Source organism: Notamacropus eugenii, chromosome 5, assembly GCF_028372415.1.
Source record: "Notamacropus eugenii isolate mMacEug1 chromosome 5, mMacEug1.pri_v2, whole genome shotgun sequence".
NCBI lineage: Eukaryota > Metazoa > Chordata > Mammalia > Diprotodontia > Macropodidae > Notamacropus > Notamacropus eugenii.
Window position 1 is genome coordinate 409,404,892 of NC_092876.1, and position 25,773 is coordinate 409,430,664.

The window sequence follows — 25,773 nt, forward strand, 5'->3', positions numbered from 1 at the left end:
AAAGTAATTGAAATGGAACTCAATATTTCATTTTAATTGGAATAACAAGCATATACTCCATAGATAAGAGGTGCTACGAGGAAGCATTGTTTGGGACACTTCCCATTTTGTTGGAATAACTTTTTATTTTGTCCTGATGAATCAACGAATATCCAATGTTGATAAAAGGGGAAACCATTTGTTATGAGATAATTAATGGAGAAGATTGTATTTCATCACAACTTGTTTTTTCATTAAATTCAATACATCACAATAGGACTAGACTGTTCCAGTTTTGAGTATTTTTGTCCAATTAAGACTTTGCCTTATTTGCAAAAAGGATTTCCTTTTGTAGGACATTGACTGAAAGCAAAGAACCATTTCTTTGCAACAAAATTGCAATGACAACTTAATGGGCTTGATGCATTGATGACAAATAAATTACCTGAATGACAGCAGATTTTCTGTCTTTCTGCGGAATGATTCCATTTATGAGGAAAGACTGTTGCATTGTAAATCTGTGGCCTATCTTTAGAAGAAAGCAAGACACTGTACTCCAATTATTTACATTAAGGACAATGCATTATTGGATCACTTGAATCTTTTCCTAGATGTCAAAATTTGGTTTTTAAGAACAACGCTGGAAAACTTTCAAGATGGCTATATAATTTTTGGCAATCAAGCAATGCTTTCAGTGCCTTTGAATATTCTTTGACCAACAGACTTTTGCTATAATGCTCTTGGTTCAGTACATATTGCTTGTGACTCACTTCTGCTTAATAGACTCATTACATAGAAAGCAAAGGCATCTTAATGTGGACACTCAAAATTCTCTACCCAATAGAACCATAGTAAATCTATCTATTTTTACTGAAGAACTAATTTATAAAAGGATAAGCACATTTCAGCTAATTGACTTTGAACTCAATGTTTCATTTCAATTGGAATAAGGAGCATCAATTTCATTAGTGATACAAGGAAGGATAATATGGAGCACTTTCTGTTTTGTTGGATTCCCTTCAATTTGTCCTGATTAACCAATGAACGTCCATTATGGATATAAGGGGAAACCATTTATTATGAGATGTCACTTAGTGGTCACCAAGAGTTTTCTTTCCTTGAATGAAATATGTTACAATTGGCTTAGACTCTTCTGTTTTGGGTATTTTTGGTCCAGGGGCAGCTAGGTGGTGCAGTGGATAGAGCACCAGTGCAGGAGTCAGGAGGACCTGAGTTCAAATCTCACCTCAGACACTTGACACTCACTAGTTGTATGACCTTGGGCAAGTCACTTAACCCCAATTGCCTCATCCTGGGTCATCTCCAGTCATTCTGATGAATATCTGGTCACTGGATTAAGATGGCTCTGGAGGAGAAGTAAGGTTGGTAACCTGCACAGCCCTCCTTCACTCAGAACAAAGTCAAGCGCAAGTCATGTCATCATTTCTCTGATGGCATGGTCTTCTTTAGCAACAAAGGATGAACACACCTTTTTGGTCCAATTAAGACTTTTCTCTTTCCTTCAATTGGCATGAATAAAAATTAATAAGTGATAGCTTTAAATAGTTCATTGTATTTATTAATGAAACAAGGTATTTGGATATTACTTAAATTATTATTCATATCTTAGTAAGAACAATATCATAGGATATAATTTTTTTAAATCATGTATTAACATTCTTTTGATATAACAATGCAAATAGTTTATTTTGATATTTCACTTTAGAGGTTGTCAAAGTTGACACAAAAATACTTCACATAGATACATAATATAGATGTTCAGGCCCAAATGAAAGAAAGGCATACTACTGTGCTTACTAAATCATTACATTCATTTTTCAATCCCATCCAGCAGCTATACAGCTGATAAATTTCCATTTTCTCCGATATCAATCAGTAGTTCTTGCAAACTAATCAGATGAATGTTTTTCTTAAAACAGGTTTCAGAATTAAATTCTAAATGATGGAAATTAAGTGCTTGATAACCATGATGAGATGAAGGATATAGGCTCTTCCTACATCTGAGGTAAAGTAAATGAGCAGGTAATGGGAGCTAAAGAAGAAAAATAGATGTATAAGGGGAAGTCAGAATTTTTTGAAGTCTCCAAGTGTGAAGGCAGGAGTTGGAATGCACAAGAAAAGGCAAAGACCAGTTCTGAATCCCTTTGGAACAGGAGGGAAAATAACGTGAGGTCCAGTAGAAAAGTCATCTTCTAAAATGGTTTGTGTGCACATCAGGGAATTCAACATCAGTTCTGGCTTTCTTACTTCACTTTGGTCATTTGATATTTTAATTTTTAAAAATATTTTTGCCCTCTTCTTTTTAACCAAATATCCTAAAGATTTAGTAGTGCAATTAGTCTTTTCAAAGAACAAGCTTTTAATTTTATTTATCATTTCTACAGCATTTTTTTCCAGTTTTTAATATCTTTTTTTGTGTGTGGCTATTTTACTTTTGTTGGCTTCCTAACTTAAAAAAATACATTCAGTACCTTAATCCTCTCTTTTGTTATTTATCATTCTATTTCTAATGTGTATTTGTAGGGAAGTAATTTTTCTCCTGACCACTGTTAGTCACACCCCAGAAATTTTGGTATGTTGCTTCATCATTATCATTTTATTTTATATAATCATTGTTTCTATGAGTCATTCTTTGACTCATAATTTAGGATTTTGTATTAAATCTCTGTTTGGGTCTGTATCTTTTGTTTGTGGTTCCTAAATTGATTATTATTTCTATCGGGTTATGATACGTAAAGGATATAAGTACTATTTCTTGCTTTTGTTTTCAATATCTCCGTACCCTAATAGCTATTAACTTTTATTAAAAATAAATAACTGGTACCTTTAAACTAATTATTTTGGTTTATAGGATCGTACTCTTTGAAATGGAAAGTGCCTCAACTGAATGATGGATTTAAGATACAGAATATGACAATTTCTTTTCTTTAGCAACATGACTGTTCGTATTTTTACAAGCCTTGGCTTTTCTTTTCTTCTTCTCCCTATCTCCCCCAATTGGGGGAGTTAGGATGGGAAGGAGAGAAAAAATGCTAACTCATTAAAACATTAAATTAAAGCCTTTACAAAAGCAAGGACTTCAGGGGTAATCACTTCAAACTACCTCACGTTATTGATGAGAAAGCTGAGATCCAGAGAATAGAAAGAAAGTAAGTGGCAGACTTGGGAGTTAAGTCCAAGTTCTCTAATTCCAATAAAATGTCCTTTCCATTGTATCACATTGATCTTATTTTATTTGCTCTTCATCATTTCATATTTTCCCGTATGTTTTTACATTCTTCAGATTAAGTATTTTAAATGGTTCCATTATTTCCAGTTACGTTCATATTTTTTAAAACTTTATTATGTTCAGTTATTCCCACTCAACCAATAGATAGATCCCTCTAGTATTTTTGGTATTACAGCAAGCTTCATTCTCATGGTTTCATAGAATCATAAACTTAGAATTAAAAATATTGTGCTTTTTAAACCTTAAAACTATCAAAATGCATCATTAACAATAATAATTTATTCTACCACAATAAGATACTAAAAATACCTGAGAATCATTTAGGCAGAATATTTAATTTTTTCAGAGGAAACTCTGCAGATCTCCATTCATTACCCAAATATATTCTCATTTATTAACAATAATTAATTATGGAATGGATAATATAAAAATAAGTTGAATAATATCATGCTATCCTCAGAAACTCCATTTTGTTTTACTGTGTTCTCTATATATTGACTTCCCAACATTTCTCCAAAATAGAGGATCATTTTAATTTAACATTGAATGATTTTTTTCTGGAAAAGGAAACTTCAGTACAGAATTACTATAGTTTCCCATCATCATGATTTCTTGACCAATATAAAGTCCAATGTGAAATACAACTTCATCTACATATCTGTTGGGGTACAGGAACATGGTTTGAGTGTTGTTTCCACATTTCCTTTCAGCTCAAAGTCATAACTGCAAAGCTGTGGTCTGAGGGAGGGAGAGAAAAAAGGAAGAAAAGAGGGAAATGAATCAGCACAATAGCAAAGCTTCACATTTTTTCCCTAACAAATAGGCTAAGTCTGTAGTAGCACTTTGGTATCATGAGAAGACCAGAAATGATCAGTTTGGAGCTTGTAACCTGAGTTTATGTTGTCATTCCCATTTCCTCTCTTCAAGTTTCAGTTTCTACATCTATAAAAGGGGACAAGAATGGTTTTGCTTTCTTCCTCACATGGTTGTGGTGAGTAAAGCATATTGTAAACCTTAAGAGATGATAGAAATGTATAGAACCAGTTTGGTGGGTGAGTGAGCTTAAGTAGAATGATAGTAGGAAAAAATATTAATCACCAGTGATATGTAAAGTTCTGTGTTACATGCTGACTACATATGAAAAATAAGATGCTTTCAAGGGACTCACATTCTAATTGGAGAAACAACACATATGGAAGATTTCACCTGCAGGTCAAATGAAACAGTCTCATGGTTCCTAGGGTACAGTGGTAAAGCAGATGATATGTCTCTTATGTCATTTCCACTGATAAAATCATATCTGTTTCTGATGTTGAACCGTTTGACAGTATGAAGGGTTTTGGTGACTGTATTTTTGAATTCTTTAGTAAATAACTCTGTAGGAACAGTCTCAGGACATCAGCACAGGGGTTGTTTCCCAGGAAAATGACTGGTGCTGCTGGGTTTAAAACATTGCCATTACCAAGGCTCTTGATTTCAGACTCCTGAGCTGTCTCCAGGTGGTAGTACTGGTTTGAGTTTGCTGGCACTGTTGTCTCATGTCTCTCTGAAAGGGTACTTTTCTGCTTCAGTCTTGCCTGCCATATGCATAATAGTGGTTGGCAGTTGGTTGGAATAGGTGGTCTCTTCTCCATAGGAGTTACCTTCCTGGATGATGGTTGGGGACTGGACTAGAAATGGAACTGTTGGTCTAGGGGTGGATGCTACTCCTAGGACTCCTGTATTTGTTTGCTGGTTGGCAGCAATTAGTCAGAAGTTGTTGCTAGTATGTTAGGAGAGGTGAGTCACTTCTCCACAAAATATGTTTTTAATATATTAAATATTATATTTTAATATATATTTTAATTATATATTAAATATATATTCTACCTGAGAAAGTTCCAAATCTTGAAGCACTATAAAATTGTATTAGTATTATAATATTTATCTGTATATGAATTAATCCTAAATTATTATTTTATCATTAGTCTGTCACCAAAAGGGCACGATGGTGGAGAAAATGCATGGACTCATCTAAGCTCCTTCAAATTCCCCTCCAAATAACTTTAAACAGTGCCTCAAAGTGAATTCTGAAGTGGCAGAACTCACTGAGATATGGGGTAAAACAATTTTCCAGTCCAATAAAACTTAGAGGTTCAGCATGAAATATGTGTTGTACTGGCATGGGAATGGGGCTCAGTCCAGAGAAGGCAATGCCCAGGCAAGATAGCAGTGGGCTACACTGGGCACAAGCTGGCATCAGGTCTTGGGGGCAACTCAAGGTGCAGCTTTCAGAGATCTCAGCACACAGATAGTAAGCTGGAATTTGTTTCAGGACTCTGTTGCATTGCCAATAGTGGGATCCAAGTCTCAGTCCTGGGTCTTAGTCCCTAGGTGAAGAGTAACACTAGCCCACTAGACCTTGTGGCCACAGAGGAGCTAAAACCCTGTTTATGGTTCCAGGGAGGAAAAGAAAGCTGTGGTCAGTCAAAGACCAGAGTATAGTCCAGGAAAGTAGTAAAGACAGGTCTCCATAGGTCATACCACCTTGAAAGAAAACAAAAATTACAGTACTCTAGAACTAGTCCTGAAAATAGCTGCACAAAAAAACTCTAAGATTGATACATTGCTTCCTTAACCACAGGAGGAGAGCCCAAGTTTAATATAAAGCTAAAAGTCAAGAAATAGGCAAGTGTAACCATCCTTATCAAATCTTATATAATTTCACAACAGCATTTTAAAAATGATTAATTCCTAGGAATATGATAGCCAAATCCAGAGTTCCCAGGTCAAGGAGAAAATATTTCAAACATAAAGAAACAACTCAAATAGTGTGGAGCCACAAACATCAAATAACACAAGATTTAGCAGCTTCTACAATAAAAGATTGAAGGGGTTGGAATATGATGATCTGAAACTAAAACTGGATATAATCCTTTGGGAGTGGAAATGGACACTCAATGAAACAGAGAACTTTAAATCATTCCTGATGAAAAGACCAGAGCTGAATAGAAATTTTTACTGTCAAGTACAAGACACAAGAGCCACATAAAAAAGTAAATAGGAAAGAGACATCATGAGGGATTCAATAAGGTTAAGCTGTTTACATTCTGAAATAGGAAGATGATACTTGTAACTCCTAAGAACTTCATCATTATTAAGGCAGTTGGAAGGAGTGTACATAGAGGGTATCAGTGTAAAATGAATATGATGGGATGATATCTTAAAAAAACAAAGGGCGAAAGAGGAATGCACTAGGGGAAGGAGAAATGGAGAGATACAATGGAGTAAATTATTTCACAGAAGATATGTACTAAAGAGCTTTTACAGTGTAGGGGAAGATGGGATATGTGAGCAGGGGGAACATTTGAATCTTATTCTTTGGAATTGGCTCAAGAGGGAATAAGATACACATGTTTTGGTATAGAAATCTATCTTACCCTATAGGAAAGTGGGAGGGGAAGGGGATAGAACAAGGTGGTAGGGAGGGCAGATTAGGGAAAATGGTAGCCAGAAGAAAACATTTTTGAGGATGAATAAGATAAAAGGAGAGAGATAGTAGGATAAATGAGAGAAAATAGAATGGAGGGAAATACAGAATAATCATAAATGTGAGAAATTTTTTTATCAAGTTTCTTTGATAAAGACCCCATTTTTCAAATATATAGAGAGTTGAGTTAAATTTATAAAATTAAGAGCCATTCCCCAATTGATAAAGGATCCGAACAGACAGTTTTCAGATGTAGTAGCCAAAGTTATCTATAATCACATGAAAAAAATGCTCTAAATCACTATTGATTAGAGAAATGCACATTATAACAACTCTTAGGTACCACTGTACACCTATCGGTTGACCTGGCTAACATGACATAAAGGAAAAATGACAAATGTTGAAGCTGATGTGTGCGAAAAATGAGCTGCTAATGCACTGTTGGGAACTGATTCAACTATTCTAAAGAGCAAAAACTATGCCCAAAGGACTATAAAACCATTCATATGCATTGACCTAGCAATGCAACTATTAGGTTTTTATCTCAAAGAGACAAAAAAGGAAAAGAAAATATATGTATACAAATATGTATAGCATCTCTTTTAGTGGTGACAAAGAATTGGAAATGGATGGGATGCCCATCAGCTGGTGAGTGGCTAGGGAATGGTGATACATAATTGTGGTGGAATACTATTGTACTATATGAAGTGAAGAGCAGGATGCTCTCAGAAAAACCTGGAGAGAATTATATGACCTGATGCAAAGTGAAATGAGCAGAACCAGGAGAACATTTTGCACAATAACTGCAATATTATATGATGATCAACTGTGAATTCTTAGTTATTCTTAGCAATACAATAATCCAAGTCAATCCCAATGGTTTTAGAATGAAAAATGCTATCCCTCTCCAGAGAAAGAACTGATGAGAATGGAGATTTAAACATGCTTTTCAGAAAACTTTATTTTTCTTAAGATTTTTGGTCTGTTTTCTTTTACAACCTGACTAATATGAAAATATATTTTGCATGACTGCACATCTATAACCTATATCAAATTCTCAATAAAGAAGGTGCGAAGGAAGGGACAGAATTTGCAACTCAAAATTAAAAAAAAGCCCCAAAGCTGTGTTAAAGCTGTTTAAAAGTTTTTGAAACTGTTTTCATGTAATTGGGAAAGATAAAATATGAAACAAATAAAAAATTACATCCCTAATCAAAGTAGCTTTTGAATGTTATAAACCAATGGAGAAAATCTGGCAAGTATAAACATCTTTATGAAATCTTATAGGATCTCACAACAGCATTTTAAAAATGATTAATTTCTATATAATTCCAATACATAACTCCTGATAGTTTCTTGCCTCTCCTCATCCCTACATCCAATTAATCACTGAGATACACAGATTAAGTTCTTAGGCTATATATCTAAACCTTTTCATTTTATGTGTAGGGAAAGATAGTCAAGTCACATAGATAATAAAGAGCAGATCTGACATTTTAGCTACTACCTCCAAATCTTCATTCTTTCCATTGTCATACTACTTGTCAATTCTTTCTTTTCTTTTCTTTTCTTTTTTAACACAGTTTATAACAGATAAAGCAATTCAAACTTTTGGTCAGATGATACAGCTTTTTAAAGCATTTACAATATGGACTACAAAAGAATTCAATTCTTTCTTACCAATGTATTTAATATCTACTCCTTTCTTTCTCAAATTTACTACTGTTCATTCAGGTTCTTGTTACCTAATGCCTCTATTATTTCAATTGGCTTTCTTGACATTTCTTTTTAATTCCATTTCATCCTGCACTTTCTATGACAGTGGTATTTATTTCTTTTTACACACTGAGATAATAACCACCCCTATTTCCAAAGTAGTCTTCTTATACTAATATTTTGAGCTATGCAATAAAATATTATTAATTTATTTTCACTGTGTCTGATTCCTTGTGAGTCCATCTGGGATTTTCTTGGCAAAGATACTAGAGTGATTTGCCATTTCCTTCTCCAGCTCATTTTACAGAAGAGGAAACTGAGGCAAAAGGGGTTAAGTGATTTGTTCAGGGTCACACAGCTAGTAAATGTCTGAGGCCAGATTTTAAGTCAGGTGTTTCTGACTCCTGGTCTAGTGCTCTACCTACTGCACTATCTCCAAAATGCCATCTAGGAGAAAACACTGAAAGGAAAAAAAAGTGATTTTGTACAAGGATTGCATTAATTCAAGAAAAAAAAATAAAGCAAGATATAAACAAATGAATGCTTTACTTTGGCACTGCTCACATCCACCCCTTTCTCTTCTCATAGCCATCAGTATAATTAAGGTCATCATCATATCTCACTTAAACTGTTGCAATGACTTTCTAATTAGTTATTCTGCCGTATCTAATTCCACTCTAATCCATCCCCAATTGAGCTATCAAAGTGATTTTCCTAAAACGAAATTCTGACCATGTCACTCTCCTACTTCATAAATCCATTGTCTCCTTGTTATTTACAGGAGCACACAAACAAATAATTCTTTTGTTCAGCTTTTAAGACCCTTCACAACTTGGTCACAACCTACCTTTCCAGAGATATTACACATTATTCTGTTTCACACAATCTAGTCGAAAAGTCCTTACTGTTTCTCATACCTGGTACTTCATTTCCAACTACAATCTTTTGTCTATTTTTACAGTACCCTGTCTTTATAGTTGTAAAGTACCTAAGGAGCTACTGAGTCCAGCCCCTTCATTTTATATATTAAGAAACCAAAGGCCACTGAGGGTAAGTGACTTGCTCAAGACCACAGGGTTCAGAAGTGTCAGTATCAGAATCTGAACACATTTTTTAAAATTCAAAATCCAGTGCTCTTCCCCTTACACATTAACAATTGAGATAATGTAAACAAAGACCTTTGCAAATTTTAAAATACTATGGAAATGTAATGGTAATAGATTAAGTAGTAATATTAGTAGTGGTAATGGGGTGGTTTAAAATTGCACCATGTGCTTGATCTTACCCTTACTCAAATTTTCATTTCTTTTCCTACTCTTTACTCATTTTTTTTTAATGGGAAACCATTGAAAGTCCATATTCCTCATTCTGGGATTTAATGCTCTCTACAATCTGACAGTGTACTTTCTTTTCTTCCATCATGTTGCTGTTTGCTCCCATTGTTCCACCAAACTGGTATAATCATTGAATCCTAAATAATTTTTAAAAACATTTTCCTTCTTTTTCATTGTTTATTTCACTACCCTTCTATTAAATTGATCTCCTTCTGCCTACATGTTGGAATTCTATCCATAATTAAAGCCCTGCTCACGTCATTTTTTGACTTACAAATTTTGGTAGGGAGAGATCTATACAAGAGGAAATGAAGTGTAACATTGAGCAACTATTAATATTCAGGCAGGGTCCACTTCTTCTTCAAGTATCTAAATAAATATTTCTGTGAAGATCAGAATGTGATACAGGAAATTAGTTAGACACCTCCTTTCTAACCATAATTCAAATTCAAAACATAACATTCAGTTCTGCACTGAACTTATGAAGACCTAGGTCTAGTCCTGAATATACCACTTACTAACTTGGGCAAGTCATTAATTTTTCAAGCATCAGTTTCTTCACCCATAAAATAGAGACAATGAATCTCTCTGTATACTTCAACTTTTTGTGAGGTTCAAATGAAAGAGTGTTTGTAAAATGTTTACTAACTGTAAAAGCACAATTTAAATGTGTTAGTACTGAAAAAAATTATGACTCCAAATTGAACTTAAAATGGTTAAATTTATAAGAGACTGATTTCGACTGAAGTTTTACTATATCTACTGTGTAAAACAAGTATATTTGTCCTGGTTTAAAGGATGATTTTTTTTTTTGTTTCCTTTAATGGTGTAGACAATGCATGAATATAGTCATAATTTAAAGCACTAAGATTTTCAATTTCTACAAAGTCTTCCCCTGTGACACATGTTATACTCCAACAAAAAGTTTCCATAGCGTAACATGCAGAGGATGGGTAGGCTAACCAGATAATTCAGAATGTAAACGTTGGATTGGGAAATATATGGAGGAAGAGTTATGTTTTCCTCACTCTTGCCTATCAAAAGCAAAAGGTACAGAAGAGAAAAATTAATTTGAGAAGTGAATAGCTGGTTGTGAAACTTGTGTCTAAGAATGGGATTTGAACTTCTGAACCACATCTTAAAACATAAAGCTGACAGATTCGTGGTCAGACACGTAGTATAGTAAACAAACAAACAATTTTTCACCATTTCTTTAATCAAATTGATTACTAGCTTCCCCATATTTAAAATATATATTTTCCAAAAAAAACCCCACCATCCATATTATATACATTACCTTTCTGGATTTGTAAGTGATCTTAATTTTATATGTTGAATCTTGTATTTGCACTTAGAGCACTTAGGTTTTGCATTCTTTTGAGAATATGTCAAAGCAATTTTTGATATGTTTTTGAAGTCATAGTAAAATCCAGCAAGAATACTGACTTCTTCATAGACAGGATACGATGCCATGTAACTACACAGAAAACAGAACACACCATCATATATGATTTAAAATAAAGTCTTTAATTCTAAACAGCGCAGAACTTTACTAATTACGTCTGATGATGAAAAGAACTGAATTACATAATTTTAACAGAAATGTAGGACAATTTTGCTGAGAGCATCTAAAATTAAGCCAACAGTCCTTTCTCCATGCAATCTGATACAAAGTCATATTTATTACTAATGACAAAATTTATGTATAATGCTTAATTATAGGAAAATGCTAAGTAAATTAGTTTACTGTTGCTCATTATGGAAAAAAATAAATCAAAGTAGGATTTAGGATTGCAGCTTTTCATGAAAAAATAATGATCTATTTATCATAGTAATCATATGAATTTTTAACTGTATTCTGTTATTTAACAGGATTCAACTTTCTTAACTCTTGATATTCTTTCCATTTAAAAAATGTGGACATAACAATCCAAATTAATACATAATTCTAAGCATTGCCAAAATATAATTAAAAGAATTTAATAATGACAAAATTAAACGCTTAAGTTAAAAACAAATATTATACTGCTATTTAGAAAACAGAGTAAAAATACACATACCTGTTGACTGAATTTCACAGTCAATTTGCTATAGCATTTCACCAATGCGAATATATCTTTGCCTTATAACTTAAAACAGAAAGTAATGTAATATAATGGGGAAAGCACAGCATTAGGTACCATGCTTGTATTTTTTAAGCCATATTCCAATGATAGTTATCTGTGTTCCAGGAGAAAGTCAATCAAAATGGAAAACTACCTACTTCTAAGGATTTACACAGGCACAAATGACATTCCTAGAAGGAATCTGAGAAGTATTGCTAACCAGTGTGAAGTCTTAGGCATGAAACTTATGACTATAGAGGCACATATGTTTTCATCACTGCTGCCTATTGAAGGTAAATATATATTGAAGAGGAAAATTAATTTGAAAATGAATAGCTGGTTATGAAAATTGTATCTGAGAATGACATTTGAACTTTTGGATCACATCTTAAAGTAAAAGGATGAAAAATTCCTAGCCAGAGATATAGTAAACAATGGCTAATCAGAACGAATTTATTTGAATGGTGTCTTGATAATGTAATCAAAACAGTGTTTTAAAAGAATGAAAGGAGGGAAAAGATTGCCTATCTATATGGTAAAAATTAGGTACCCTAGCAAGCACCTACAAACAAAACACAATAGCAGTTAAGATGTGCATAAGTCTGTCCTGATGCATCTGTACAACAATTCCAAAAGGTTAAGTAGTGAGAAGAAAAAGTGATCCTAGGACAATGGGGTAAACTTAACCACAAAGTATCACCAAGATTTGCTGGAAGTTAAATCTATGACAGAATCATGACTCTGGATCCTTTTTAATACCATATTCAAAGGAACAGTGACAGGCACTGTATTTTCAGAAGCTTGTATAAGGAAATCCAGTAACTAAAGCGATACTGAAGGTGAAATCAAGTTTAATTATGGGAAGATAGATATAAAGAGCATGACATGGTGCTATAAAAAATGTGAAGAAGGCTCAAAATTGCCCAAGGCTAGCAAAGGAAGATAAGGTAAGAAAAAAATAGGTCTCGTGTTTCTTTTATTTTGTTGTAAGCTATATGGTGAGAAAAAGAAACATGAAAGAAAGGATAGAATTTTTACTTGGGTTGAATTTGGCGATGATAACTTGGCAACAAAGAAAAGGCAGAGTTGCTCAAATATAATTTTATTTCTATTTTATCTACCAAGAAGAATGACCTCTGCGCTGTGAATAACAGAAAAAAATGACTAAGAGGAAGGAGATACCCAATATAATTTAGGAGATAGGTAGTAAGAGAATATCTACTTTCCCTTGAATTCAAATCACCTAGCCCAGGTGATTGACATGTTTTAATCCTGAAAGAACTGGCAGATGTTTTTGCTGAGCCTCTGTTAATTTTTCAAAATCATGGAAAATGTCAGAGATATTATAAGATTTAGGAAGGGTAAATGTTCACCCAAATATTCAAACAGAGGGAAGAGAATAGATTTTGTAAAGTGTAGTGCAATGAACTTGATTTCAGTTCCTGGGAAAATTCAATGAGGGATTGATCATTAAATAGATTCTGGTTGGAGAACACCTGGAAATGGAAGAAGATGGGTAAAAGGGGGCCTTATCAATTATAAGTCATTACAGACTAACAATGTTTTTCCTATGCTTTTATAAGATTTCTGAATTAGTAGATGATGGGAATTCTGTGTATATAATTACAATTTACAATTTTAGGAAGAGTGGATAAAATGTTATGGATTAGATGATAATGCCATTATATAGACATAGAATTGTTTGGACAGGCCCATTAAAAAATCATTTATTAGTGGCTCAACAAAAACATGATAAGAGTTCTCTGGTGGTGAATCTCCAGAATCTCTGTCTAGCCTGGTTCTCTTTAACATTTTTATCAGTGATTTGGGAAAAGTTGAAGATGGCATATTCATCAAATTTGTAACTGACATAAAGGTAGAAGAGATAGAAGACACATTGGATGTCGGAATCAGTATGCAGAAGAATTTTGAGTAATTGTGTCAAGCTCCATGAGAGGTAAATCCCTGGTGGCCTCACATTGACTTAGAAAACCACAGGTTAACATTATCTATGTTGAATTATATTTTTATTCATTTTATTAAACATTTCCCAATTCCATGCATCCAAGAAGTTTTGTAGAATTTGCTGTGAGTTTAACACCTCTGAGTTGAAGCATTGGGATGAATCTAATTAAATTTTAGTAAGGAAAATGTAAAGGCTTACCATCTCTCTCTCTCTGTCTCTCTCTCTCTCTGTCTCTCTCTCTCTCTCTCTCTCTCTCTCTCTCTCTCTCTCTCTCTCTCTCTCTGTCTATCTATAGTATTTAAAATAAGCTTTATAAATAACAATTCTTTTGAAAAAGTGGTGGGAATTTCAGTGACCTACAAGCTCAATATATCAGCATTGTGATCCTAGGCAAAGAAACAAACAAAAAATTGACAAAAATTATTGAGACCTTGGGCTTGCATTAAGAGGGGCATAGTTCCAGGTAACAATTTGCTCTACCACGGATGGCAGTAGGATAGTGAAAGAGCTTAGAATCTGAATTTCATTTTAAAGAAATGAGTATTCTTAGCCTAGAGAAGAGATGGTACAGGTGGAAAAGTATAACTGTCTCCAAGAGTTTAAAGAGCTATTTTGTTGAAGAGGAAGCAGACTTCTTTTTGGTTGAAGAACAATAATCCCAAGAACTATGGTTGGAATTTGTAAGAGGTGAAATTAGATTTGATGTAAGAAAAACTTTCTAACAATTAGCACTGTCCAAAATTAGAATGGAAGACATAGAGAAGTGACACATTCCCTCTCTGTTATAATCTTCAAGTATCAGCTGGACAGTCACATGTTAAATATATTATAGTGGAAATTCCTGTTTTGTATGGATTAAACTAGGTAGCCACTGAAGGTCCTTTCAAATCTCAAATTTAGTGTTTCTGTAATTCTTTATATTACTTACCTTTTGATTTTTGATTCTTCTACTTTCCCATATGCATCTATTAATTTGATTTTCATATAACCTTCCTTTGTAATGTTCTCCAAAATAACAATATCAAGAATGTAATGATACACTGAAAAATAAAATATATAGATTCAAATTGATGGCAACATTATCAATGTAATAATGGATTTAAATACTATAAGTTAAATTCATTTAAAACATTTATTATTTATTTTTTAAACATACTTTTTTCCTTTTAAATTTTAAGTTTCAAATTCTCTCCTTTTCACTTCCTCCAGATTCACTGAGGAGAATATGATATCAACTATATATGTGACAGCATGCAAAACACATTTCCATATTAGCCGTATTTCAAAAAAGCGAGAAAAGTAAAGAAATGAGAAAATTATACTTCCACTAGCACTCAGACTTCATCAGTTCTCTCCCTGGGCGTGGAGAGCATTTTTACATCATGAGTCCTTTGAAACTGTCTTGGATCATCATGTGGATCAAAGAACCCAAGTCTTTCATAGTTGATCATCAACATTATTTGTTAGTGTGCACAATGATCTTCCAGTTCTTCTCATTTCATTTTGCATCAGTTTATATAGGTCTTGCCATGGAGTTTTCTGAAACCATCCCCTTTGTTGCTTCTTATAGCACAATAGTACTCCATCACAATTATACATCATAACTTGTTTAACCGTTCCCCAGTTGATAAGCATCTCTTCAAGAGCTGCTATAAATATTTTTGTACATATATGTCCTTTTCCTTTTTTCTTTATTTTCTTTGGGATACAGATCTAACAGTGGTATTATGGGGTCAAAAGTGATGCAATTTTATAGTCCTTTGGGCATAGTTCCAAATTGCTTTTCAGAAGGCTTTGACCAGTTCACTACTCTACCAGTCATTCATTAGTGTACCTGTTTTTTCTCTTTTCCCCTCCATCATTTGTCATTTCTGAAGCTGTAAGGTAGTGTCTCAGAGTTGTCTTAATTTGCATTTCTGTAATTAATAATTATTTAGAACATCTTTATATGACTATAGATGGATTTGATTTCTTCTGAAAACTACCTGTTTATATCTTTTGACTGTTTATCAATTGGGGAATGGTTCTTATTTTTGCAAATTTGACTCAGTTCTATACTCATTATACATTTGAGCAATGAGGCCTTAGAGAAACTTGTTGTAAAAATTTTTGATATCACTTCCATGGCTATGGTACTTTTTAGCAAAATATAATTCCCCTGATTGTCTCTTTTAATTGAGTTTATTTTTCTTTTGCTTTGTCTGAGATCATGATTGCTACCCCTACCTTAAGTTAAATTCTTATTATTTTGTTTGGTAAACATGTAGTGAAAGGGATAGAATGGAACAGGCACAGAGGGAGATATTGGGAGAGTTGACTTGGATTCTCAGTAAAGCTTTTCATTTCTCATGTTCTGTCTTATAGTCTTTTAATCCTTAATAGGGAGAAGACATCTTCACCAACTATGCTACAAATAATGTACAACAACAAGTAAGTGTGTACTGAAAGGGTCTAGCATTGAAGGCGCTAAAAGCACTGTGAAACTTCAAGTCATAAGAGGAAAAAGTAAAATATATGGCCTCTAAAATTCTTAAAGTTAGGAGACAGACTCCTGAAAATAGAAAATACAGAATGACTAAATATTGTGATTAAATTAACATTTTAGGGGAGAAATAACCCCTCTCTGAGTTTATGTGGTAGGTAACTGTTGCTGAAATATTCGTACCACAATGCAGAAATTATCAGGGGTAAAAACCTAGGTAAAACTTCTTATGGACAAAATTCAAGAAATAATTATTTTACGTATTGTAATCTTATATTCCTTTTTGGCCCCAGAAGTTAAAGGAAAGACAGATTCATAATCCCATGCTTCCCTCAATGTCATAAAAATTAAAGAAACTTAAACAATCATCATCTCTTACACAAACACAGTTAAACAAACATTATAGGTAAACTAAGTCAGATCACAGATTAAACTACATTTAGAGAGTTCACAAATAGGATTGAGGCAGAAAATTTACATTTCTCCAATATTACTATGAACACCAGTGCCAGAGAAATGCTGTTTTACACAGTTAGCAGGAGAGATAATAAATGTTATCCATCAAATATTTAGGTCAAAGGAATGATTTACCTCCTTCAATATCATATTTATGAGAGATTTTAACCATGACTCTCTGAAGATCAACCCAATTTTCACTTTGTTAATCTACACTTGATCTTATTAACTGTGCTGGAAAAACTGTGAGAAAAAAACAGAATAATTCTGAGTGGAAACTATCTGTGTTCACATGAAATGTAGCTGAATAGAGAAAGAAGAGTCAAGAAAACAGGGGTCACTTACACTTTAGAAATACAGTGGATAATAATCCAAAAATGTAGAGTCTAAAGGAATACTCAAATAGGAGGGAGGAGAACTAGGAGAGAGCAAAGTCACAAAAAACCAACAGGGAAAAGATTATCCAGGAAGTGAGGCGTCTTCAACAATACCAAAAACCAAAAATACAAAAACAATAAAAGCCATTGTACTTAGCAGTTGAGATTCTTCAAAATCTTATAGAAAATAGTTTCATGGAAGTCATAAGCCAAATTATATAGGGCTGAAGAAATTATTGGAAAGTGAGATGATGAATGAATGGAATATAGACAACTTTGTACAGGGGTGAGTGTTCTGGGGAGTAGGAGGATGAGGGGACAAGATAAGGTAACAGGGAAAGGGTAAAAATAGAGGCTAAGAAAGAAAATAGTGAGTAAAAGTAAAATGGAGGGAAATTCACAAATAGTAATTATAACTTTGAATGTGAATGGAATGTTTATAGCAGCTCTCTTTATGGTGGCAAAGAACTGGAAATTGCAGGGATCCCCATCAATTGGGTAATGGTTGACCAAGTTGTGGTTTCATGATTGTAATGGAATACTACTGTGTTATAAGAAGTGATGAGCTCAAAGATCTCAGAAAGGCAAGGGAAGACTTGAACAAGATGGTGAAAATGTAGTGAGCACAACCAAAAAACACTGTATACAGTAACAGCAATATTGTTTTAAGAAAGAATTGGAGTGACTAAGTCATTTTGACTATTATAAAAATGTGAATTAAAAATAAAGGATATGTGAAGAATCTATCTGCATTCAGAGAAAGAATTTATAAGTATAGAATAATTTTACATATATATGTGTATACACATACATACACACATATTATACATAACATGTGCAGATATATACATATATATATATACACACATTCACGTGTGTGTGTGTGTGTGTATGTGTGTGTGTGTGATGGTAGCCATTTCTAGGGCATGGTTGGGAGAAGTGAAGAAAAAAGGAAAAAGAGAAAATTACATGATATCTTTATTATATATTTAAAAGGAATAGCAAGTTGTATGTAATAGATTTGCAGTGTCACATGCAATCATCTTTTATATTATACTATGTTATGGAAATGCTTGTTTTATTCCATAAATCAGAAATAAAACAGATTTAAAAAACTATTCATCTTGAAGAGGTGGCAGTGTTAAGTTCATTTGTATAGAGACACCTGGGCATATTTTAGGAAGTTTGGAAGGAGTTAAAAAAGAGATAAGGAGAAATTGAAGATGAAAGAGTGAAAGCCTGATTGAAAGATCTGGGAAAAGATAAGTAAAGCTGTGATCAACGTCATAAAATGGAGTTATAACTGACATGGAAAATTATCATCCATTTGCAGAAACTAGGTTAAAAGGACAGGATGAAAGATGATATAAAAGGGATTTTGATGTGTTAAGTGGGGAAGAAAAAGACCCTCATGTAAAATAAACTCTACTTTCTTAATAAATAGGAAAGTAGATACTCTGCTTAGGGGGACAGGGAAAGAGTGCTATCTGCTAGGAAAGAATAATAATGCCTGATATTTCTGTAGTTTTTAAAGTTTATATACCATTTAATTTATTGTCTCATTTGTTGCTTACCATTATCCTGTGAAGTAATTAAAGTGTGATTATTCTCGTTTTATAGATAAAGACATTAAGAGATGCAGTGACTTGATCCTTGCCTCACAGTTAGCGAGTGTCAAAGATAGGATTCAGAACTAGGTCTCAAGTCCCAGTTTGGCTTCTTTTCACTGCGCCATTCTGGGGAGCATGATTAAGGTGACCCAGGAAAAGGAAATGGATTGTCATGTAGCACTAATCTCACAGGTTGTTGTGAGGATCAAATGAGATAATATAAAAAAATAATTCACAAATAAAGTAACATACAAATATTAGCTCTTAGTAGTGAAGGCATAATTGAGAACAGTGAATTCTTGTATTACTAACTCCAGGGTGATTCAGAACAACTTTAAAACAGGAGTAAAAAGGGCATATAATTGGGGCAACTCAGAATTGGGATTTGTCAACAGAACAAAAAAATGAAGTGTTCAAAGGGAAGGAATAGTTAAACTGGTCAACTATATGGTCAAGATTACGAAGATAGCAAATTGAGAACAGAACAGGGTTGATGCATTAGGAAATTGGGGGAGAATAGGAGGATTAAAGGTTATGATGAGGTTCTGGGTGTATGGCATCAACAGGAGGACAGCAACTGGGAGTTGTATAGAGTTGTGAGACTGGGAGTGCTAGCAGAAGGGAGTTCTTGTTTATGTCCAAAGCAATTCTGAATTACAGATTTAAGGGGATGAGGAAGCAGGAGAAGGTAGAAATTTGCTTGTCATAGCATGGAGAAAGCACCAGTAAGATTTGGAGTTTGTTGCTTTGGGATCAAATCTTTACTCTGCTACTTTCCTATCTGCCTTGAGCATATCACTTAATTTATTAGAGAAACGATGATGTGACTTGCCCTTGACTTTGTTTTGAGTGAGGGAGGGTTGTGCCAGGTCACCAGCCTCACTTTTTCTCTGGAGCCATCTGAATCCAGTGACCAGATATTCATCAGGATGACTGGAGATGACCCAGGATGCAATGGGAGACCTTGGGCCCTTTAGGCCAAGGTCTTTGCAGGTACTCACTTAGGGTGAAGTTAGGCCCATTCATTGAACAGGCCTATTTAAAAAGAAGTCAGGCCATGGCCCCTTTAATGAGGCAAAGAAAAAGAAAGATATCAGGCTGGGAGGGAAACAGCAACAGTTTCTACTGATAATTACTCTAAAGCCAGGAGGGTGCAGAAGAGAGTCTTTAGACAGGGGCCCTGTGGTATCTGAGCTTCAGAGTACAGTAGGTTTAAGGTTCTGGAGAGGGAAATGTAAGGAAGGGAAGTGAAAGGGAGGGAAGGGAAGGAAATCTAGGGGAGGGCAGGGGATGGGAGGCAAGTGAAGGGGAGGGAAGGGAAGGAAATAATCTAGCCAGTAAAACCCAAGTCAACTGGGCATCTTCTGGTCATCTAAATTTAACTTGCTTTGGAGAGGACAAGGAAGAAGAGGAGGAGGCAGAAAGGAGAGGAGGAATTGAGTTACCTAGCTAGCTGGGTCCCCATTCAGGCAGTTGCATCTACTCAAAGGGTTGCATTTGTCCTTTGTTGTCAAAGAAGATCATGCTGTCAGAGAAATGATGACATGACTTGCACCTGACTTTGTTTTTGAGGGAGGGAGGGCTGTGCAAGGTCATCAGCCTCACTTCTCCTCCAGAGCCATCTGAATCCAGGGACCAGATATTCCTCAGCATGATTGGAGATAACCCAGGATGAATTGGGAGATCTCGACCCCTTTAAGCCAAGGTCTATTAAGGCTGGAGGTCTTGGTTTGAGTTCAAGGTCAGAGGGGAGAATTAAGGAGGATCAGTGGCTAGAAGCACCATCCCTCATGCCTCAGGAAGAGAGGTGATAATAAGAACTAAATTATTAGCAAAAAAATGCACAGGCAAAGGAGAAAGAATCCAACCACAGAGAGCTACTATGGGAATAGAGAAGAACAGGTAAGATTTCAGAGGAGGATACTGAAGGAAAAAACCCTCTTTTACCCCAAAGAGTAATACCAAATGGTCAGCTGCCCAAAAATAATTCATTGAACAACTTAAAAAAAGACTTTAGAAATCAAATAGAGAGGCTGAGGAAAAATTAAAAAGAAACATAAGAATAATACAAGAAATAGAAAATTATGACAAGAAAGTCAACCAATTAGAAAAGGAGATCCAGAATCTTAAGGAAGAAAACGACTCCTTGAAAATCAGAATTGGGCAAGGGGAAGCCAGCAAAGTTATAGGAGATAAATAAATATATATGTACACACATACGCACACATGCACACATATATAAATAAAAAAATAGAAGAAAATGTGAAACATCTTCTAAGAAGAATAATAGATCTAGAGAACAGATCAAGAAGAGAAAACAAGAATAATTGGACTTTTTGAAGGTTCTGATCAAAAAAGAATTCTCATACAATAATACAAGAAATAATTGTCCTGAAGCATTAGAGCAATAGGGGAAAGTAGAAATAGAAAAAACTCTACCAATCACCACCTGAAAAAGATCCAGTGATGAAAACTCACAGGAATGTTATAGTTAAATTCCCAAACCCCCAGATCAAGGACAAAATATTACAAGCAACAAGAAAAAAGCAATTTACATATAATGGTATCACAATTAGATTCACACAAGACCTAGCATTGATAACATTAAAAGACTGCTGGTCTTGGAACGCAATATACTGAAAAGGAAAAGAACTGGCTGAACATATCATACCCTGCAAGGCTAAGCATAATTCTGAATAAAAAAAAATGGACATTTGATCAACTGTCAGACTTTCAGGACTCTGTTTAGAAAAAAGAAAAAAAAACCCTGAACTCAATAGAAAATTTGATATACAAGAGCCAAGAGAAATATAAGGTACATACCAATACCCAATTACAAGGGACCAAATAAAGAAAGCATGTTTAACTTTTATGTATGGAAAATGTAAAGCCTATGTCTAAGATTGTTACTAGTAACTAGGTAGCTTATGAGAAAGATTGGGGTAGACCAACATATGATATGGCTTCAAAAAGTAAAATCGTTCAAGAGCAGCTAAAAGAGTAATTATCTTATACAAATGAGGTGCAAGAGGAAGAACTGTTATGGAGGAATTAAAGAGGGGAGGAGGCTGTTAGTTCTGGAAACTCACTTTCATCAGGAATGAGTTTAAGAGGGGAAAATACATATGCAACTAGAAGTGGATAAAAGTCTTCTAGATTTAGAAAGAAATAAAACTTGAAGGGAATAGGGAGGGGGGAGAGGATAAAGGAGGGATCTTTAGAGGGGTGAGGGAATAGGTTAATAGGGGAGTATAAAGAGTCTTTAGATTTAGGGGAATGGGTGGATAAGGGAGCAAGCTTTAGAGGGAAGGGGGATGGAATAGGTCAAAGAAATATACAAATGGGTATTTAGATTTAGGTGAATGGGAGGATGAGAGAGGGATTGCTGGAGTAGGGTAGGTTAAGTAATAGGAGGGTAAGGTAGCAGGTAGAAGCTAAAGTAGAGGAGTTAGAAGAGACAGGAAAAAAGATATGCAAACATGAAAACAAGAGTAGGAGTAAAGTCTCTTAGGGAAAGTATATGTTTATATATGTATGCATGTATACATAAGTATACATGTATGTATATGTCAATACCTATATATAAACATATCTATGCTCAATTGTAACAGCCTTGGGGTGGCAGGTAGGATGGGAAAGGGGGAAAAACAACAAAATAAAAGTATACGGCAGAGAACAAAAGAAAACTTACAAGGAAACAAAGAAAAGATGAACAGCTTTCAACATATACACAGTATTTAATATATAAACTTTCTTGAAATGATGTTATTGCCATATATTCTGAATCCTCTCCTAGGTTTGGCTGCACATATGGCACGTTTATTCTTTTCTTATTTTATATTTAAGTTGATAATGTTTCTTTTTCTTTTCTTATTATGTATTTAAGTTCTAGTATTTGTCTAAAATAAAACAGGGCAGCTGGGTGGCGCTGTGAATAGGGCAGACAATGGACAATGGAGTCAGGAGGATCTGAGTTCAGTCTACCTCAGGCACCTGTGAGTCTCACCTGTGTGATTTTGAGCAAGCCATTTAACCCCAATTGCTTTCTCTCCTCCTTCCACAATTTTTTAATATAGTAATACAATCTTTATAATTCTCACATTAGTAACAATTGAGTTCAACCACTTCTGAAAGGATCTTGCGTTTTTGGAGGATAATGGAATACGTAGTCAGAATAACATACGAATATAAAAGATGTTTTAAAAAAGTTTACAACTCACTACAGAATGGTTCCTTGTCAGCAGTATCAAAGTATACATTCAGTCCAGGAGGCTGCCTTTTAATTAAAATGTCTTTCCACTGGTCCATATAATAACCTGCAATTTGAAGTACGTAAACTTTAAATAAGGTTGCAATGTACATAAACTACATGAGATAGAATTTTTGAAGAAGAAAAATGATTCAAATAGAAAACCAGCTCTCTTTTGAATTGACAGTAGTTCACAAAGGAATCCTATTTCCTCAAAATACTCTGAGCCCCTCTTACTGTATATAGCTGTGTTGCTTCTGCTGCTTGCTGGCATTTGTCCTTCATTCTTGAAGAGGACCATGACATTAGGGAAGTGGTGCCATGGCATGCAAGTGAATTGGATTTGAGTAAGGGAGGGCTCTGCAAAGTCACCAGCCTCATTTTCTCCTCCACAGACATCTGGGTCCAGTAGCCAGATACAGATCAGGACAACAGGAGATGGCCCAGGATGCAGTGTGGGACCTTGGCCTTTTCCATCTAAAGTGTTTAATATATCCCAGTTTGACTGAGGCAATGCTTAATCAATGGTGCATATGCCCAGGTTCTTAATATTATATTGTGACTAGGTCTTCGCTAATTGACATTTTGAATGAATTCAATGGAGCAAATTGGTAGTATTTCATGGTACTAATCTTGTAATCCACTTTAACTTTTTCTCCAAATCCACTAAATATTAATTTTATTCACATATTTGTCTCCTCAAGCTCTCATGTGGTATATCAAAAAGTATCAGGACATCTGGATTCTAGTCTTATGTTTCCATTATTTTAATAATCTTATGCAAATTATTTAACCTCTTTGTGACTTGTTTTTCTTCTTTCTAAAATGAGGATATTGGAGTATGTAGGGTTTCTTCTATCTCTAAATATGTAAAATGTGGAAAAACAGTTTTATTCATATTTGTGAAATATTGGAAATCATTTATTTGTGTAATAATTGGGGAGTAACTGGCTAATATGAATGTAATGGAATATCTTTCTATCACAGTGATAAGTTTTAACTAGTGAGATTGTAAGCATGTACTGCTTGGGTGCTAAAGATTTGCTCATACTTAGTCTAAATGCTAAAAGTTTACATTTAGATCTAACCTGACTTCTTTAGCTCAAGCACTTGGATGAAGAAGAAACAGATAATACCATGTACAAAGCAAGTCAAAACATTGCCACAATTTCAGCCACCATCTCCTTTCAGATACCAATAGATAGTTCTGAGTCTTGAATCCAAGAGCCTTGAAAATAGCAACGTCTCCCAAACTACAAGCCCTACTTCTAGCCGAGGCTTCACAGCCGTCATTGAAGGGAGCAGTTGCTGTGGATAAACTGCCAATTACCTCGCCGTAATTAACACCACAGGCTCAGCATCTGTGACAGGTGGGCAGACAAGCTCAAGAAGTCACAGAAGTCAAGAGTCATAGAAGTACCCACCATTCTGCTACTATTCTAGACTAGCAGCTGTGATCAGGGAAGAACTATTGAGGATATGCAGCCTGGCAATAGCTCAGGGCTGTAGCCTCTGACTCCTTAGCAGGGACAGTTAGTGAAGACCAGAAAAATAAAATCTTACCACCAAAATCCTTGGCACTGTCAAATATTTCCACATTATTATCAGTAGAAATTACATTAAAGAAGATACATTACCCTGGGTTTTATTGCTGTACCTTAAGCACCCCTGGACCATTCCATCTGACTTGCAATTGAAACTTCTAAATATATGTTGGCTCCTGATGTTAAAATGAGTTCCTCAAGAAGACGTAATGGTTTACTTTTCTATTTCTACCCCTAGGCTTTAGTCAATGTTTCATTTATATCATCTATCTATCTATCTATCTATCTATCTATCTATCTATCTATCTATCTATCTAATTTATATGAAATAAATAATAAATATGAGGAATATAAAAGGCATAAAGGAATTATGCAAAGTAAATGAATCAATCCATTAATTTTTGTTAAACTGTTATCTGCAGGTATTTTGCTAAGTACTGGAATATTGTTTCTGTTTACTCTTTCAGTCATGACCAATTCTTCATGACCCCATGGACCATAGCATGCCGAGCCCATCTTTCCTCTTCTATCTCTTGAAGTCTGTCTAAACTCATGTTTGTTGTTTCCATAGCATTATCCATCTCATCCTCTACTGTCCCCTTTTCCTCTTGCCTTCATTCTTTCCCAACATCAGGGTCTTTTCCAGTGAGTCCTGTCTTCTCATTATGTTACCAAAGTATTTAAGCTTCAACTTTAATATTTCACCTTCTAGAGAATAGCCTGAATTAATTTCTTTAAGTATTGACCGATTTGATCTCCTCACTGTTCCAAGGGACTCTCAAAAGTCTCCTCCAGGACCACAATTCAAAAGCATTGATTCGATGGTGCTCAGTTTTCCTTATAATCTATAACTCTCATGGCTATATATTACTGCTGGAAAAACCATAACTTTAACTATACAGACACTTGTTGACGAGGTGATGTCTCTGCTTTATAGCTTATTGTCCAGATTTTTGATTGATTTCCTTCCAAGGAGCAAGTGTTTTTTAATTTTATGGCTAGGGTCATCATCTGCAGTGATCTTTGAGACCAAAAATATAAATCGGACACTGCTTCTTTCTTTTCTTCCTCTATTTGCTAGGAAGTGATGAGACCAGTTGCCCAGATCTTAATTGTTTATGTTAAGCTTCAAGCCAGGTTTTACACTCTCCTCTTTTATCCTCCTCAAGAGGCTTCCTAATTCTTCTTCATTTTCTATCACAGTAGCATCTGCTTATCTGAGATTGTTGATATTTC

At 34.6% G+C, this 25,773-nt stretch overlaps 1 protein-coding gene across 2 annotated transcripts in view; it reads right to left on the reverse strand.

Moving 5' to 3' along the window:
- Window positions 1-1,561: 1,561 nt before the first annotated feature.
- LOC140506957 (lipase member I-like) overlaps window positions 1,562-25,773 on the reverse strand; it is a 73,648-nt gene continuing 49,436 nt past the window's right edge. For both annotated transcript variants that reach the window (XM_072614694.1, XM_072614693.1), the window contains 4 exons: window positions 22,965-23,060; window positions 14,748-14,859; window positions 11,046-11,225; window positions 1,562-3,967 (listed from right to left, as the gene is read on the reverse strand). In XM_072614694.1, the coding sequence (XP_072470795.1) occupies window positions 3,880-3,967; window positions 11,046-11,225; window positions 14,748-14,859; window positions 22,965-23,060 (476 nt within the window). In that variant the 3' untranslated portion in view covers window positions 1,562-3,879. The remainder of the gene's footprint in view (window positions 3,968-11,045; window positions 11,226-14,747; window positions 14,860-22,964; window positions 23,061-25,773) is intronic.